This window comes from Rhinolophus hipposideros, assembly GCF_964194185.1.
Source record: "Rhinolophus hipposideros genome assembly, chromosome: 6".
Lineage (NCBI taxonomy): Eukaryota > Metazoa > Chordata > Mammalia > Chiroptera > Rhinolophidae > Rhinolophus > Rhinolophus hipposideros.
In genome coordinates this window covers 99,096,149-99,113,442 of record NC_138052.1, presented here as the reverse complement: position 1 = coordinate 99,113,442, position 17,294 = coordinate 99,096,149, and the positions used below count along the sequence as shown (strand labels likewise).

At 58.1% G+C, this 17,294-nt stretch overlaps 2 protein-coding genes across 5 annotated transcripts in view; one reads left to right on the top strand and one right to left on the bottom strand.

Moving 5' to 3' along the window:
• Positions 1–8,219, top strand: part of ILKAP (ILK associated serine/threonine phosphatase) — a 25,539-nt gene extending 17,320 nt beyond the window's left edge. For 3 of the 4 annotated variants that reach the window (XM_081050669.1, XM_081050670.1, XM_081050671.1), the window contains 3 exons: positions 4,843–4,962; positions 6,062–6,143; positions 6,365–6,639. In XM_081050669.1, coding sequence (XP_080906795.1) covers positions 4,843–4,962; positions 6,062–6,143; positions 6,365–6,505 — 343 coding nt within the window. In that variant the 3' untranslated portion in view covers positions 6,506–6,639. Of the gene's footprint in view, positions 1–4,842; positions 4,963–6,061; positions 6,144–6,364 lie in introns of all 4 variants that reach the window. The other variant, XM_081050668.1, reaches the window with a different exon arrangement.
• On the bottom strand, positions 8,184–17,294 carry ERFE (erythroferrone; the record flags this gene model as incomplete). The annotated part of the gene is made up of 7 exons (XM_081050684.1): positions 8,184–10,041; positions 11,187–11,265; positions 12,159–12,249; positions 12,352–12,774; positions 13,932–14,034; positions 14,575–14,697; positions 17,100–17,294. 7 exons carry the CDS (start codon positions 17,292–17,294, stop codon positions 9,943–9,945), a joined length of 1,113 nt encoding a protein of 370 aa, XP_080906810.1. The 3' UTR covers positions 8,184–9,942.

The window sequence follows — 17,294 nt, the reverse complement described above, 5'->3', positions numbered from 1 at the left end:
TGACCTGGCACAGCGGCTTGGCCAGGCTGCCACCCGCCGGCTCCTGCGAGGGGCGCTGCTTCTCTTCTCCACTCCTCCCGCTTTTACTAGGAGCCTCTTCTACCGTGCAGAATGAGGGCCGTTTTTAGAATGAAGGCAGACGTTTCCGTATCTTCCTCCTGGATTTAGTACTTAACGTGGTGCCGTTTTTGCTTTGCGTGTGGATGAGGGTGTATGGCTGAACTATCTGAAAGTTAGTTGCAGATGTAACACCTCAGAGAGTAATTCCTTGTGTTGTATTAGGTTGTCTGGCATCCTGTCTGTTCATGTTTCCCTGCTGTCGTCCCCAGAGTGTGTGTGTGGAAGCCAGGCTCCAGCCGTGTCCGTGTTTCCCTTGGACTCATCTTTGAGTGTAGAATGGTCTGCACTTCCCTCGGCTTGGGCGGTGCAGGAGCGAGGCCAGCGGCCGGCCCGGCTCACCGCCTTGAGTGTGCCTGCCAGCGTCGTCGTGGTGTCGCTGAATTTGTTCGCATGTGGTTCCTATGCCCTGGGAGTTAGGTCTAAAGGTTTCTTTAGATAGCTTCAGAGAAATGTTTGTAGCAGAAATGTTTGCTGAGGGATATTCTATACTTGTAGTCCCTCACGTCAGTAGGTCAGGTCACGTTACGTGATGCTGAGTCTCGGCCCTGGGCTGCCCTGGTAACTAACATAGAGTCCCCGAGTGAAAGGACAGATTCCGTGTCGTCAGCAGGTGGCCTAGGGAGGTACTTTGGCGCCCTGTCAGCCTTTTGCCTGATGGTGTTAACCCCGCTTAGTGATTTTTGCCTGAATCAGTATTTCACAGGGAGTATGACTTTCTGCTTCTGGGACTCTTGCTGCAGGTCTGAGCAGGCATTGTGTGTACAGAGAAAGGCTGGCCTTGCTCGTATGGGGGTGAGCTGGTGTCTTCGCAGAAAGCAGGGTAATGGGTAGTTCTTTCCTTACCAGTTGGCAGTGTCAGGTAGCCAGCCACCTGCCGTGGTGGAAATCCGAGTTCGTTCCCGTCCTCTGCTTCTCTTCCTCCATACCCCACCGCCCACCCTGCCATGCCCATGCCCTGAGAATCACTGCCGGTGGGCTTTCTGCAAACTGTGCGAGCCTAGGCCGAGGAGTACCCCGGCGCGGCCAGCGCAAGGGAGCTCCTTCCATGAGTCCAGGTCCTCAGGCAGCTGCAGTCATTTGAAACCCAGCTCCATGTGCTGGGGGCGCTGCTTTCAGCTGAGGGCTCACTACTCTAAGCCTGGTCAAGGCCAGAGCTGGGAAAGGGAGCTTAGATCGCTCTTTCTTACTCAGATTTAATAGCTCAGGGCTTTCTCTTCACTTCTTGGACTCAGTAGTTGTAGCTCTTTAACTTTCTGCTGAAAATCTGGATTCCTAATAAAAGTATGTTTATTTGCAGAGTTGCTTTAAAATCATAGTCTTGGCATTATCACTGTTGATGAAGTTTGAGTTCCTTTAGTTCTTTTGTCCGTACACTGGTTGTCACGAAGGACGTGCAGGGTGCTGTGTGCAAACGTGGAACAGTTGCTTTCAGAGCCTGTGTTACCACCTGGGTTGTTACGATCACTGGTTTCCATTAGTTTTAGATTTTTAGGGCTTTTCCCCCTTGACTATAAGTCATTTACATGTTGCAATTGGAACCCTTGTGCACTGTTGGTGGGAATGTAAAATGGTGCAACTGCTGTGGAAAACAGTGGCAGTTTCTCCAAAATCAAATACAGAATTACCGTGTGCTCCCTCTTCTGGGTACAGAGAATGGAAGGCCAGGGTTAAAGAGGTGCGGCACACGCGTGTTCGCGGCGGCAGTGACACCGGCCAGAGGAGCGGGCGGCGCGAGTGTCGTCCCTCGGCGGTCCGTCCACACAGTTCTGCTCCGCCTCAGGAAGGAAGGGATTCTGTCACGCCACACCGCGCATGAAGCGTGACACCGTCTCAGTGAGATAAGACAGCCACAGAAGGACACACACTGGGATCCTCTCATACCAGGACCGTAGTGTGGCCAGTTCATCGCAGAGGCAGTGGAATGGGGGCTGTCGGGAGGGGGTGAGTGAGTGTTTAGTGGATGGCGGTCACGGTTGCGGACTGAGCGTACCTAGTGCCGCTGACCTGGACATTTAAAATAGTTAAAATGGTAAATGTTAGGTTATGTATACTTTTACCACAGTTTGAAAAAATGAAAACCTACCTTTACATGTTTAAATAGCTGAATGAAATAAAAAGGCGTATTTAGAGATACCATGTTTCCATCTCTGTCCCCTTCTCCCTTATTTCCTGATTCTTTCTAGTGCTTCTTACCAAAATAAGCAAATCGGTGTGCTTATTCTTAGTTTGCCTGCTCGCCTACACCGAAGGCAGACTACTGTATGCAGCAATGCCTCACCTGTCTCCTGTGAGTTCCTCTGAGCAGGTGAAGACAGTTTCATTTTTATTTTACAAGGAAGGCAGCTGAGCAGGTGAGGCCAGCTTACACATGTAGCGCTGAGTTTTACGTGGGCAGTGCTGTGTGTCTGGGACCTGGGCAAGTTCAATTTCTGGTGTGGAAAAGGAACCGTTCTGGATGGCACCTTGAGTATTCGCTGTAGCACCCAGTATCCGGAGACCCTGGACTTGGGCGTCTGCCGTCTAACACCTCCCAGGCTTAGCTTTGTAAATAGGTCATGACAGAGCATGTCCCTGCTTTCGCTCACATGCTGGAGGAGCTGAAGTCAGAGCAGCCAGCTTGGCCGTCTCGGCGTCTCTCGCTCTGATTGTGAAGTAAGAACTGTAACAAGAAAGTGCCAGCAGAAATAGTGAAGATAGGGCACTCTGTTGAATGGCCTGCCCACCACTAGGAAAGGGTTCTCTGGTTGATGGGCAGGTGGAGAGGAGGTGGGAACTAAGCAATGTGGAGCCAGCCTTGCGCATGCTAAAGGGCAGGTGGTCCCCAGGCTTGTTGGGTTGGGACTTAGAGCGCCTCCCTCCTCAGCCTGGTGGTCTTGGGAGGACTTCGAGGGTACCGAAGGAGAATGAATTCTCAGCACGTTGTTGGGGCACAGCCTGCTACAAAACGTAGGTCTTCCTGTTGTGTCCGGAGTGGTGTGGCTTCAGGAGGCTGGCTGTGTGTGGAGTATGTGGTAGAGTCCCATTGAGGAGGGTGACGCAGGCTGGAAGCCTGGAGCCCACGCACTCTCTGTGGCTGTCTCTTGCACGGCCTGGTCGGGAGCGTCCTCTTGAACATGAACTGCACACGAAGGGCAGTGGGTGGCTTTGTGCTCCACTGATGTGCGGTCTTTGAGTTGGCGTTCTGATCGGCCTTCGCTGAGCTGGCTGGCGATTGCACACGCACGTCCTGTGCAGGCTATTATACTGGGAGCAGGCAGAGTGCCAGGCCAGTTTGCCATGTCGTTTTCTGAAATCTAAGTGACTGCCTGGGTCCATGATTCTGTCCGTTGTTGCTGTCTCCTGTCACTTGTTGAGTGAGTGCAAGATTTCCACAGTGTGGGACTTTGCTCAGTAAACACGAGTGAAAATGGCAGCTCCTAGGGGGTGGTGCAGACGTGGAATTGTTCCACGTTTCCTGTCCTCAGCTGTGCTGTACCCGGAGTTGCTGGTAGTGTGGGCCTTCTGGGCCTTGTAACTGCACTGTCTCCATAACACAGGGTGCATTTATGACACACCAGGTACCTGGTCACTGGAGATGCACTTTGTTGGCTTCTCCTGGTACTTGTTCTTTGTGCTGTTTCCTAAATGGTGCTCGTAGGGCAGAGCCACACTCCGCCTCTCCGGTCTTCAGCGCTGCTCCTGTGTGCGCCTCCCTCGGCCACTCTCACTGTTCGTTCTAACAGTTGCACTGGAGAGGAGTGCTCAGCTTTTCACAGATGCCAGCACACATCTTCATTGCTCATTCCTCAGTTATTCCATCGAGAGGGTCACTGTGGGCACAGTGGAGGGCCAGAGGAATTCTGATTCCCAGGCCCGGGCGAGGAGCTTCCGCTGCGGGCAGGCACTATGCCACAGCATCCCCAGAGCTGCTTGCGTCTTCCTTTGGGAGCCCCAAGTGGCACTAAACCTCTAGGCGCAGCTTTGGTGTGACACCTCGTCCAGGGTGGCTTCTTCGGTTGTACAGACGAGGGTCTGAGGGCCTGGGAGGTGGCCTCTGCCTGAGGTTGCTCGGTGAGGAAGCCGCCTCTGAATAGTTCTCGGGGGCGACGAGCCACAGTGTTTCCCTGCTCATAGAACTGTCTCACAGCGTTCCATTTACAGGCCCCCTTCCATCTCTGTACCCCACCTAAAAACAGAACGGGCCAAAGTGTCATGCTGTGCAGAATGCTGCCGATGGTATTTAAGTGACATCTTACCCGTACCCGCTGGAGAGAAGAGGTGCTTAGGAACTGGCAGTGGTCACTTCCCGGTATCTTCCCAGTCGAATTAGATTGAAATGTGAAATAGCCCTCTATTCCCCGTTCTTAACCTGGCTGCATGCGCAAGTCACCAGAGGAGCTTTGAGCTAAAAAACAACAGAAAACAAAGCAGGCCCCCAGCCAGTGTGGTTCCAGGCAAGTCCATCTGGTCGGTGAGCAAATCAACAGGTGAGGCCTGTGCCTCCTCCTAAGCAGCTGCCAGACGGGGCGCTGTTCCCGCGTGTGTGCTGCTGGGCCAGGGGCCGGGGGTGTTCACGATCATGACCTAGAGCAGGAGGGCTGAGCGCCCTTTTCTGTGTGGTCGGTCAGGGCTGTCAGTGCTGCTCAGTAATGCGAGTCTCTGTTCAGCTCAGGCGGTAAGGACTGTGGCCCCGGGACAGTGTCCTGGGGGCCAACAGAGTCTGAATGTGTCCCCTCGTTTCAGGGACGGGCGTGTCCTGGGTGTCCTGGAGGTGTCCCGGTCTATTGGGGACGGGCAGTACAAGCGCTGTGGTGTCACATCCGTGCCAGACATCAGACGCTGCCAGCTGACCCCCAATGACAGGTAAAGGTGCCCGCCAGAGGCACGGGCGTGCACACACGTGGTCGTGTCCCTCTCCTCACTGTCAGCTCGTGTAAGGAGCCATGTCTCAGGTACTGGGCCAGGCCCTGGGGGTGCTGAGAGAGAGAAGATGGTTCTGCTCCGGTGGGCTCCACAGGCTGGCAGGGGAGCACACGAGCAAATGGCTGCCTCCAGTCCATTGTGTCTCGGGGGGCCTCGCTGGCCACGCTGCAGGGGGGCGGGGGTGGCCCAATGCTGCAGGTGAGGAGCCTTGCCTCGTTTCGCCCTGCGCTGCATCTCCCCGTTCTCCACGCGTGCCCTCACCATGCCTCCTCCTTGCCAACCCGAGGGCCTTGGGACATGTTTCCCCCAGACCCGGCCCCCGTTGTTTATGCTGCGCAAGCTCCATCCACTCTGGGTTATAGTCACGGGTTTGAGTGATCAGTTACTCAGGGTCTGTCACCTCACTGGAGGGGGCAGCAGCCTCCTGGGACTCGTGCCTGCTGGTCCCAAGCAGACGACATTCTCGGTAAATACTTAGTGACTAATGTCCCATTTAAAGAGGAAAGCCGAGACCTGGGTGTCACAGTGAGAAAAGAAAGGTGATGAAGCGGAGGGGAGCATTCCCAGCAGAGCAGGGACCTTCTCGTCTGCACCACACTGTTCCGAAGACTCTCCTTGGGATGTGCAGAGGACGGGGTTTTCAGACAGAGTGGACAGATATCCTCCCGGGGCCTCCCACTCACGTCACACGTGGCATTTGTGTGTGGGGGGCGAGTGTTCAAGGGCATTCCATGTAGGTGTGCACCCCCAGCTTTGTGTCTTTGGGAAATGTCCCACGGCACATGGTGACGGAAATCAGTATATCGTACTTCCCGTAATACCTCATGTTTGAATTAATCCGTTCTTATATTGGCGAGCAGAAGGGAGGCCCAGTTTTCATGCATAATACCCACCTACCGTGGTTCTTACGTAGTTTTAATCTTGGTCTCGTAGAAGTTAAATGGTTTTTAAAATTCTTAGCCTTTGAGTAACTGGACAAGTGTTTAATTTTGCCTCTCGTATAAAGCTGACCGTTAAAACCCATTTATATTTCCTGTAGGTTTATTTTGCTGGCCTGTGACGGCCTCTTCAAGGTCTTCACCCCAGAAGAAGCTGTGAACTTCATCTTGTCCTGCCTTGAGGTAAGATTGTTCTACCTGCACCTTAGGTTCTAGGGAAGTCCCGAGACACCGCGTCCCTCCCCGCGTCCCGTTGCTGGGGGGCGGCCCTGTGCAGTAACAGCAGCAGCTCTGCCCGCCCGCCTGCCCTGACGGCCACGGGAGCGCGTCTTCCTCGTGGGGATGCTGTGTCAGGAGGGTGACCGGCGCAGGGCCCCCCACTCACCAGCCCGCCTGTCCGGCAGGATGAGAAAATCCAGAGCCGGGAAGGGAAGCCCGCCGTCGATGCGCGCTACGAAGCGGCCTGCAACAGGCTGGCCAGCAAGGCGGTGCAGCGGGGCTCGGCCGACAACGTCACGGTCATGGTGGTGCGGATTGGGCTGTGAGGTGCCCGGGCCGGCACGCACGGCGTGCTGCTGGCGACTGCAGGCGTTTAATTGTGTGTGCGCATCGTGTTCCGTGTACTCCCGTGGGACTCCCGTGCTTGTAAATAAAGGTTCCTTTTTTTTTTTAGTCTTTTGAGTTACTACATTTTGAACAACTCTAGATTGACCCTTTGGAGGTTATGTTTGGTTTTGAATATGCTCTGGGTCTTTGTGTTAAAACCATTGCAGGCACCTTGGAGGGTCAGCTTGTAATAGTGAACCACAAACTGCTTGTTGGGCACTGTTCCGTACGGGGCGTGATCAGAAACTACCGGGAACGTTTAAAAAAAAATTACTACAGTAAAAGACACGTTGCCATTAATGTCCCTCAGAATACTCCTCCTTGCTTCAAACACACTTATCCCATCGTTCTGGCCACTCTCTGAAGCAATTCTGGAAGTCTTCTTTCCTGAGTGTCTTCACCCTCCATCATGTTCCGTGTCACACGTCGCTTCTGGTACGGCAATTTCTGTCAAATAAAAACACTGCAATGTGTTCTCATCCACCTTATCAGATCTGGAACCTTGTGGCCTCAGGCTCTTCCCAAAGTCAAAATGACTCAGGACATCGAGGCAGCCACGACAGCACAACTAAAGACACTCAGGGAAGAGGACTTCCAGGATCGCTTCAGAAAGTGGCAAGAACGATGGGATAAGTGTGTTAGAAGTGGGGGGAGTATTTTGAGGGGTATTAATGGCAATGTGTCTTTTACGGTAATACATTTTTTTAAATTGAAGCATTCACCGTAGTTTTTTATCACACCTTGTAGTTTTGGGGCACTTTACTTGTGTTCCGTCACCCTCACGATGGCCCTTTATACTGAGGAAATTGAGGTGACAACGGGCTTAGACCGACTAGGTCCTGACCACAGGCTGTGGGAGCCCTCTGGCTTCTCTCTGCTTTCCGTATAAAAAGAAGCTCATAAAACATTTTGTAGCTCATGTGGGCTTAGCCAGGAGAGTAAACGGACCACGAGGTCAGGTCCTGTGGAACAGGTGCCCCGACAGGCCCTCGGAAGCAGCATGGAGTTGTTTGTTTCTGGCTCCGTTGGTAACATGCAGTTTGGACGAAGGGCTCTGAGTACAGCTGGGTGGCTCCCCCCAGACCCCGGGGTGTAGAAAGTGACTGTCCCCGTGTGGGCAGTTAGGCTGCTGTTTGTGTGGTCTGGGAGCCCACCTCCCGTTTAGGAATATTCCACTGGCTCTGCTGAGCTGAGGTTGGTCTGCCCACTGACACCCCAAAGGGAACCCCGCGTTAAAGGTGCTGAAAGGAGGAAGGCATGTGCTCAGCCCCCGAGGAAGAACTTGAGACTGCTTCTCGAGCCCTTCTATAGGCGTTGCTGTAACGACCTGCTGGTAAAGCAGCTCGCAGGTCTTTGTGTGTAAGCTTGCCTCAGGATGATGTAAGATTTTCCAAACTTGCCTTTGAAGCTGTTGTAATGCTCACTGGTCCCCGCCCAGCACACACTCGGCCTTATCTGCCCGTCAGTTCACTTGGTGGAATTGCTGTCCCTGCTGCCTGCCAGGACCTCGGGGGCATCTGGAGCACACCCTTCCCCACCCTCAAGAGCCAGGTTCCATTTCTGCTGAGGACTGTGACGACACAGTGTGGCGTCATTGAACAAAAGAACCTCAGAGTTGGAAGTAGAACAATTTATTCAGTAAACATCTTCCTGTAGCAAACTAGGTGTGAATCTGGGACTCACACATCACAAATTCCCAGAGTGCCACTGTCCCAGAGCTGGGAGGCTGGGCACTGTGGCTTCCCTGGAAAGCCCCTCCGAAGTCCCTCATCATCCTTGGGCCCGGCCTAAATGATGAAGACTCCATATCTTCAGGTCTATGCTGTTTTTGTAACTTTGTATAATCACACAACACAATTCTTAAGTACTTGAATCACTTCATAGTCCTATATATAAATATATTTCAGCCGGCAACATTATATAATAAATATTTCATTAAATTGCTGCATAATCACACTTATGTTGAGAAAATGAAAGATCTGTGGCTTTTTCGAGGGTAAAAGATAAATTTTCTAAAATATCTGTGTCCACTGGATACAAAGTGAAATCCAGAAAAGGGAGTGGCTGCACCGCGCTTATCGGAGAGCGAGGGGAGACAGGCCGGGCCAGCTGGCACTTCCTGGTAGGGTGCGTGCAAGTCCTACTGAGAATTGCGTCAGACCTGCCAAGGGGCAGAGACTGTGCGTGGGGGGCCTGGCTGGGAGGGAGATGTTCCTGTGAGAAGGGAAGCTTCGGGCTCCTGGGGAACAGGCAGGCCTTGGTCACCTGCTCATTCTGAGGCCAGCTAGGAGGCAAAGGGGACAGCAGCCATTGTCCTCTTCCTTCCCAGGTCTGCCTCTACCCAGCTTGGTCCCTGGGACACCCGTGGCACCAGGTGTCATGTCAGCCCAGTGTGTAGGAATGGGGGTTGAGGTAACTTCCTCAGCAGGCAGCAGGGGTGGGGGGACAGGAGGGAACACCTATCTGGGACAGCCCTGCATGTGGAAGAAAGGTGCTACAGGCTGACACCTGTCTCCTCCTGGGTACGTCCCCCACCCCAGTTCTACCATCACTGCTACAGCAACGCCGGGGACTTGGTCCCAGCCTCCCCATGGCCGGCTCTTCCTCGGCACGGGCTCCTCCACCCGTTGGAGCCCAGGGCCATCTTCCCACACAGGTGGGGAAGATGACCCAGCTAGGCCATGGGTGGGCACCCGGAGCTGTGGGCTGCTGGGAAGCCTCTGCTTTGTCTGCAAAGGGGTTCTAGCTGTGTCATCTGGCAGGGGGATCCCAGCAGTGAGTCAGCCTCAAAGGCGACAGAAGAAGCACCTTGTCTGTGAACAGATGGGCCGAGGAGGCGAGAGGGCAGATCCGCCTGCCGGGTGCACGTCGCTCAGCCCCAGTCCCCTCATCTCTGCACAGGCTGGCCCTCCACGCGGGGCACCCAGGCCCCAGGCAGGCAGCCCAGCCTTCCCCCCATGGCACGCAGGCAACCCGAGAGAACACTGAGAAGGAAGGACATGGTGGGGCTGGGCCACAGAGAAGCCGAGGCTGGAGGCAAGCTGCCTAAACGGCCAGGAGGGGTCCTGGTCCGCAGCCAGGGACAAAGCAAGTGCTGGGCACCGTGACCCCGACTGGTAATGGTCCCAGGACCCTAGCCACCAGGGCCATTCCCCTGTAAAGACGGGTCCTGAAGTCGGTCCTGGTTCTGGGACCCACGCAGGTTTGCATGGGCCCTCCCCTGGCTGTCTGCAGTGGCCATCTCGGTGCCGGGCCATAGTGGCCGGCGTGGGCAATTCCAGTGGGCTTCTCCAGCACGTGGCCTCTGCCACTCCCCACACTGCCCAGATATGGTTCAGACCCCAGCTCGCCCTGCCGGAGGAGGGCAGCACGGAAGTCACACACCAAGGAGGACGGCGCTGAAATGGGAGCCGCTGCGCACTGTGAGCGTGGAGCCGCTGGCGTTGTCCAGGAAGACGGAGGTGTACTGCCCGGTCTGCGGGGAAGGGCAGTCAGCCTGTGCACGCCGGCCACACCCCCTGCCCGCCCTGCCCGCCCTGCCACGGGCTAGGCACGCCTTGCCCTCAGACCCAGTACCCCACCCCTATTCTAATGCTTCCCAACGCCACGCCCCCGCCCCATGCCCACGGCTGCGACAGTTCAGTTCACGTGTGTGGGAGCGAGCCTCTGCTCGGGCCCGAGGGACAGAGTCAGACGGGTTTCCCCACTGCTCGAGGAGCCTGTTGGGTTCTAAACTGGGGTGTCAGGGTGGCCCTGCCCCACAGGCCTGGCTCCTGACCCATCAGTGCTCTGGCCTGGCTGCTCCAAGTGTGGTCCAGGCAGCAGCAGGGTCCCCTCCTCTGGGGACGCCCAGAACTGCAGACTCGGGGGACCCTGGGCACACAATGTGTGCCATTTCATTTCTCCCAGCAGGCTCTGCGGTGCCCAGGACCAGACCGCTAAATGCCTTTCAGCAACCACAGCTGCCGAGCCAGACAGCTTGGCCTCCAATCCTGCGTACTGTCTGAGCTTGGGCAAGTTACTCAACCTTTCTGTGCCTTAGTTCTCCTTTATAAACGGGAATATTAGTACCCACCTCAAAGCGCTGCAAGAACTAAATGGGTCATTTATGTGAAGCGCTTAGAAGGGGGCCTGCCATAGTGCTATTTATGGGAGCTGTTGTCCACATCCCTCTTACATTTTTTCTTTTTCAGTGAGTCCCACCCTGACAGTTCCTTAACTACTTGCCCAAGTTCCCACAGTACCAGAAAGAGACTGTCACTTGGGGTTTTGTGCAGGAGATAACTACATGCCCTGCTTCCTGCGGTGGCGGTGACCCCCGTGTCATGAGGTCAGCCTGGGCCATGGAGCTGATCCCTGTGCCCTGGAACCACCAGGTCCCTATGGAGCACCAACCCTCAGGAAATCGGAAAGCCGCAGACGGATGGGAGTAGCTGCTGAGGACTGGCGGCCCTGCGGCCTCCGCAGCTTTGGGGGAGGCTCTGCCTGGACTAGCCTGAGTGCTGCGGCACGGCCCCGAACCTCTCCCAGGCCAGGAGTCGGCACTGGCCCCAGAGCTCCCCGGCAGGTCACCCACCGCCACGCCCCGGTGGTGTCCCCAGGCCCGAGCCTGCCCCGTACCTGCAGATACAGGATGCCATTTACCGAGATGGTGAAGAGCTCGCTGCTGCTCTCCAGGCCTGTGACGGCCTCCAGGGAGCTGCTGCCAGAGCAGACAGAGGGTCAGCCGGAGCCCCGGCCCCGATCCCACCACCTGCAACCCTAATGTGCTCACGGAAGACTCGGGGGCCCAGCAAAGTGCCTTGGGGACAGCTGTGTTGGTCAGGTCTTTTGGTGGAGGTGGTATCTGAACTGGGGCACCAGAAGGGGTGAGGACAGTCTCCACAGGTCAAAGGTGTGCCGGGAGAGGCCAACCTGGGCCCCAGCCAGGGCGCAGCTCTGCTGGGGAACAGGGCACTGGCTGGTGCAGCTGGGGGTGCAGGTGGGCAGCAGTGCTGCCACAAAAAGCTGTTTCAGGCCAATCTGTGGAGGGTCTTTCAAAACCACAGAAGTTCTGAGTGTCCTTCACTCATGCCTTCTACAGCCATTGGGGGCGCCTGTGTCTGCCTGGTCTGTCCTGGGGTACAGAGCGAGCAGGCCTGCACTCCCAGACCAGGTGCATGGAGAAGAGGGGCACGTGAAGAATGTTGACAGGAGACGGGTGGGAGCGTGAATGCGGAGGGGACAGCGCCTCTGGAGGAGAGAGTTCCCTCTGGGGGCGTAGGAGAGGCTGGGAGGACCAGGCCCCCACGCTCTGGGAAGGGGTTGGGGGTGTGCCCAGGGAGCCGGGCTGGGTACGTTAGCAGCCCCCCACCCCCACCCCACCCGCTGCCGAGAAGGGTCAGCTGGTGGGGCCGGGAGCAGACCCGGGGAGCAGGAAGGAGGCGTCGGGGTCACCCAGGCCACAGTGGCGGTGGGGATGAAGGAGTCTTTCCAAGCGGGCGGGGGTGGGGGGTGGACGACAGTGGGAGGAGCCGGGCCTGGCGCCTGTTTAGCAGCGTGACAGCCCCAGCCGCCTGCCTGCTGCCCCCCACCGCCGTCACGCCCACTCACACGTTGCGCTGGCACCGGGACTGGATGCAAATGAGCAGGCGCAGGCGGTCCCGCGGCCGTGGCGGCCCCCTCCTGGGCTGCTCCGCCAGCGCTGCGGGAGGGGCGGGGTGCTCAGGGCTTGGCGGCGGGGGGAGTGGGTGGTACGGGCGGTGCCCCGGGCCCCCACCTTCCCCAACCCGGCGCCGGGCCTCACCCACGTGCAGCGTGGCGGCGAGCGCGTAGAAGCCAGCGACTGGCGCCGTGTACTGGCCGCTGGTCAGGTTCAGGCCCGGGCCCCGGCGGAAGGCGCCCTCGGCGTCGGGCTGCGGGGCGCACGCACGGTCATCCCAGCGCCGCCTCACTCCCCGCCCAGCCGCCCGGCCCTGACTCACCAGGTAGTAGGCCCCGAGCTCGTGCAGCGCGCGGCGCTCCACCGAGGCGTCCCGGCGCAGGCGGCAGTGGAAGGCGGCCTCCACGCGCGGAGCCCGTGGGGCTGGGGCGAGCGGCGCGGCCAGCAGCGCCAGCACGCCCGCGTCCCCGGCTGCCTCGTCGTATTCCTCCGGAGGGGTGTCCAGGCCGGTGGCGGGGCCGCGAGTGCAGGGCTCGGGCTCCGCGCGCTCGCGCTGCCTCACCGCGCCTGGCACAAAGCAAGCGGCAGCCGTGTGCCGGGCCCACCCTGCCCTCCCGTCCGTGCCGGGACCCATCCTCCAAATCCTGGCTCGAGACACCCCTCTCGGCTGCAGGCGGGCAGAAACTTTGCTTCCTGATTTTATCGATGCTCCTGTTTCCTTTTACGCTTTGGCTCCCAGGAAGCTCAGGGCACTCACACCCAGTGCCCTTGTTCTGTGCCTCACCTCCCTATCCTACTCACATTTCCCCCTTCGTGCTGCTGTTTTTTCTCTTTACGTTTCTATTGGCAAATGCAGTGGTCTCAGCCAGCCCTGGCCATTTTTGGAAAGAAGCTGGGTGTAAATAAATATTGTAGCTATACTGGAAATATGGAGGTTCTTCAGCCACTGAAGCTGGTTTATTTCAAGGAACATCGAATTGATGGGGGAAATGCTCTCTCACTAACTCTTCATAACAAAATTAATCTAGTGAATAATGTGAGTCATCCATGAGCATCTGGCCACAGTGCCCGGACAGCCCCTAGCACGACAGCGCAGCTCTGCTGCCTCCCTCTGCCCTCCAGCTCCGCTGTCCCGCCTGGGCCGGGCAGTCACCGGGCATCCCCAGATGCCAAGGTGGGCTGCCCCAGTTCACTGTCCTCCCTACCCCTCTTGGTGCCCTCCCAAGATGCTCTGTGCCAGCAGCTGAGCTCTATCAGAGGGAGAAGCCAAGGTGACAAGGGGAAGACGCTGGGGCCTATAACCACGGCTTATGTTGAAGGGGGTGAGCCTCAGATCTCCCTGGAGTCACTGTGGGGATCAGGGGAGCATTCTGCAAACTTAAAGAGCCCGGACCCCTCCCTGATAGTCCCACTTGGGAGTAGGGGTTCAGGTCTCCTGGCCTCACCTGACTTCCAGGTGGGGCGTGGGTGCTGGTCCCCCCACATCCACTGAGCACCAAGTGGCCAAGTCCACCTTGCTCTGTGGCGTGTCCTCCTTACCACCTCCCACCCCCGGCCCGACCCTCGGCCTGCCCCAGGCCAGCTGGGGGGCCCTGAGCCTGGCACAGCACAGGGGCCTCCTTGGGTGCTACAGACATGCGGGGGCCCGTCTCAACCCTTCCAGGACCTCCCCGGGTCCACTCACACCCGAGGGCGGTATGTGCCCACACGGTGCGCACCCCTACCTTTCAGCAGCAGCTGGAACTCCTTCAGCAGTACACCAGGGGGGATATTGGGGCCCGGGGGGCCCTGAGGGCCAGGGGGCCCCGGGGGCCCTGGCAGGCCGAGCTGAAAGGGAACCTTGGCAGTGAGCACATCTGAATGGGCAGGAAGCAAACCGTGGGCACCTGCTCTGCAAGCTCTTGCCCCTAAGAGGCAGGTGAGAAGGGCTCCCACTGCGACCTCCAACCTCCAAGCAGAGGTCAGCCTCAGGGGCTTCCGACTCCGCTGAGAAGGCAGCGAGCATCCGTGCTTTGAAAGCTGCCCTCCCAGGCCAACGCAGGCCTCCCGTGCCAGGATGCAGAGGGAAGAGAAAGGGGCAGCCCATGGGGCTGCCTAGCATGCCAAGGGTGCAGGGTCAATGGTCGGAATAGCCCCCAAACAGGGTCGTCTGGGCCCCTGGCATGGCAGGCACTTTCTGTGCTCCCTGACCCCAGGCTGGGTCAAATGCTCAGGGAGTGCCAGTGGGGGCCGGCAAGGGGCATGGGGGGTGATGGTGGGGCTGGGAGAGGACCCGCAGGAGGAGGCCCCCCCCCCTCTCTCTCTCACACACACACACACACACACACACACACACACACACACGTGCCGTTGGGGCTCCCTGCTCACCTTCAACTTCTTGGCTTTGCCTCTGCCCCCCCTCTTGCCATTGACACCCTTGTCACTCTGCCTGACGAAGAGCCTCCAGGTGTCCCGGGGGTCGACGCTGCGTGCTGGCCCAGTGGTCGGCTCCTAGAACACAGCTGCCATCAGGCTGCTCCGCCCCCCCCCCCCCCCCCCCGTCACTCCCAAAGCACCCACTGAGCCAATGGGATACTTTTCAGGTCACTAGGTAGGACTGGCCTTATGAACAGTGGTACCTCAAAGTCTGCACAGAGTCTGGGGACGACCCCTAGGGAACAGGTGACACCACAGCCTGGACTTTGTGGGAGAAGAGGACCCAGGACAGGGCAGAAAAAGATGGGGTGCAGAGCTCTGTACCAGGTGGCAATCCTGGCACCACTGGGCCACCAGGCCTCTTCTTGCTTCCTCCATAGGAGCTGCAGTGCACACATTTTCCCGGGAGAGTTACTGGGAGGATTGGACCACTGATACCCACAGGTGCCCAGGAAGAGGTGACTGATGACCGGGGTCTCCAGCTACCAGCAGCACCCCGTCCTTAAGGCTCCAGAGTTCCAGGGAGCCCAATTTCAGCCTTCATAGTCCAGGGAGGTTAGGGGGTCTGGGTGGCCCAGCAGTGAGATCATGACTCGAGGTCTGTGCATAGGGTGTGACTGCTCATCTTCCTTGGGATGTCTGGGACACAGCCCAAGCAAGGACAGTGACAGTTCCAGAAATACTCATCCATTCCCCCACACACTGCATTCTGACCGTCCTGACACTAAGTTCCAGGCGGTATCTGGCAGGAAGAGGCCTTTGGCCCTTTGGGCAGTGGGCCTCAGATGGTCTGGGTTCCAGGCAAGGCTGCCAGCTGGTAAGGAAACTGGCCAAAGAGGGCTTAGATGAGGTCATGGGCGCCACTCTGGTGGCTGATGGAAGGTCCCAGGGTGTTAGAGCTGGCCAGGTCCTTCCATTAGACAGAGCCTGTGGTCCCCCAGCCACTCTGCAGGAACCTTGGTCTTCCTTCAGGAGCCACTGTGCGTGGTGGGAAGGTGGGGGCTTCTGCATGGCAGGAGCCTCAAAGTGCCCGGGGCCCTCAGTCCTCCCAGATTCTCCACGTCTCATTGGGCAGGGTGCCCTGCAAGGCGCCACCTTGCTGGCTGTTCCCCCAGGACATGCCATCCCACTTTAAAACCTGACTTTGGTGGAAACACATGGCAGGAGGTTTCCATGAAGGCTGGATGACATGCCCAGCTGACCTCCCAGATGGACCCCTGGCCTCTGGGTGGACTCAAACACCAGTGTGGTTTCCGGGAAGCAGAATCAGGTGCAGCCACAGGGGTCTGGGGACCTATGTGACAGGCCTGCGGCAGTGTGGGTGGGTGTCCGGCGGCTGTGCCGGCTGACCGAGGACGCCAGCCTTGAGGGGTTCTCAGAAAAGAGCTGGGGAGCCTCTGATGTCACCTTGGCCCCCACAGAAGGTCTAAAACCAGAACCCTGCCTGGAAGCACCCCAGTTCCCCCTTTGCTTCCTGGCAACCATATCCTGCCATCTGTGGCCCCGCCCCTCGGGGGTGTGGCTGCCTGTCTGGGCGGGGGTGGCCTTCCATCCCGGGAAAGTGGCTTGGGTGGTAGAGACAGGACTTCAGGAAGGCCCCTCCCAGGAGCCTAAAGGGCTGGCCACCTCCTCCGTCGGGGCTTCCTTGGCCTTGGTGGTTCCAGGTGTGATGCTGAGAGCAGAGAGGTGCAGGCCTGAGGCCCCACTGAGCTCGCCCTTTGCATTTCCCATATCATCTTGGTAACACAGGAACCCAAACCTCCTTCCCATCTGAAAGGCCGCGCCCACACTGAGCGTTTCTCCCAAAGCCCCAAATGCCTGCCTTCTCCAGCCCGACCACCCTCTGCACTAGCTGGGAATGAAGCAGCGGGGCAGCGGCAGCGCGAAAGGTCACCCCTTCACAGCCAGAAATCACACGTCGTGGGAGGGGGTTCTGCACCCCCCCACACACTTCCTTCCCCCAGACCTGCAGAAAGGCAGTTTTTGTTTTCACAGGGAATTGCACCAAATAGATTGGGGGTGGGGGTCAGGTATTTGCTCACACGTTTACCACAAGTACGTTCTTCCCAATTTTATGAGAATTAAATCATTTACATTTATTTTCCAACCTCTTTCTGTTCCTCAAAACACAGCATTTTCCGTGGCCTAGTAGAATTTTACTTTAATGCCCAAGAAAACTAACCACAAACCAAGGTCAAGGCCAGCTAGCCTTTCCAGACGCCCACCCCCCGCCCGGTCTCCAGGGCGCCCCGCAAGCTAGTGCTTTTATCCCCACGTTAGAAAGGAGGGCACCAAAGTCGGCCGGGTCCCTGCCCACGACGCCGCGCTGACACCGCCCTGGAAGCCAGCCCCCCGCCCTCGGTGCGTCCTGGACCTCGGGGAGGTGCAGGCTCCGGGTGGGGAAACTGAGGTCCGGAAGTGTGTGCAGCGGCGGGCCCGGGGCGCGAGTGGGCCGGCTGCGCGTCGCGGCGTCTTACCGGCGGGCAGGTGGCCGGCCCAGCGCGGCTGTCCCCAGAGCCCGCGGGCAGCTCGTTTCCGGGTGGCGGCTTTTCGCGGACGCGGCTCCCCGGGGGCGCACTGGGGTCCTGGGGGACGAGGCCGGCGGCGGCGGCCAGCAGGCCCGCGGAGAGGAGCAACAGGCGGGCTCCAGCCGGGCGGCGGGTCGGGGCCAT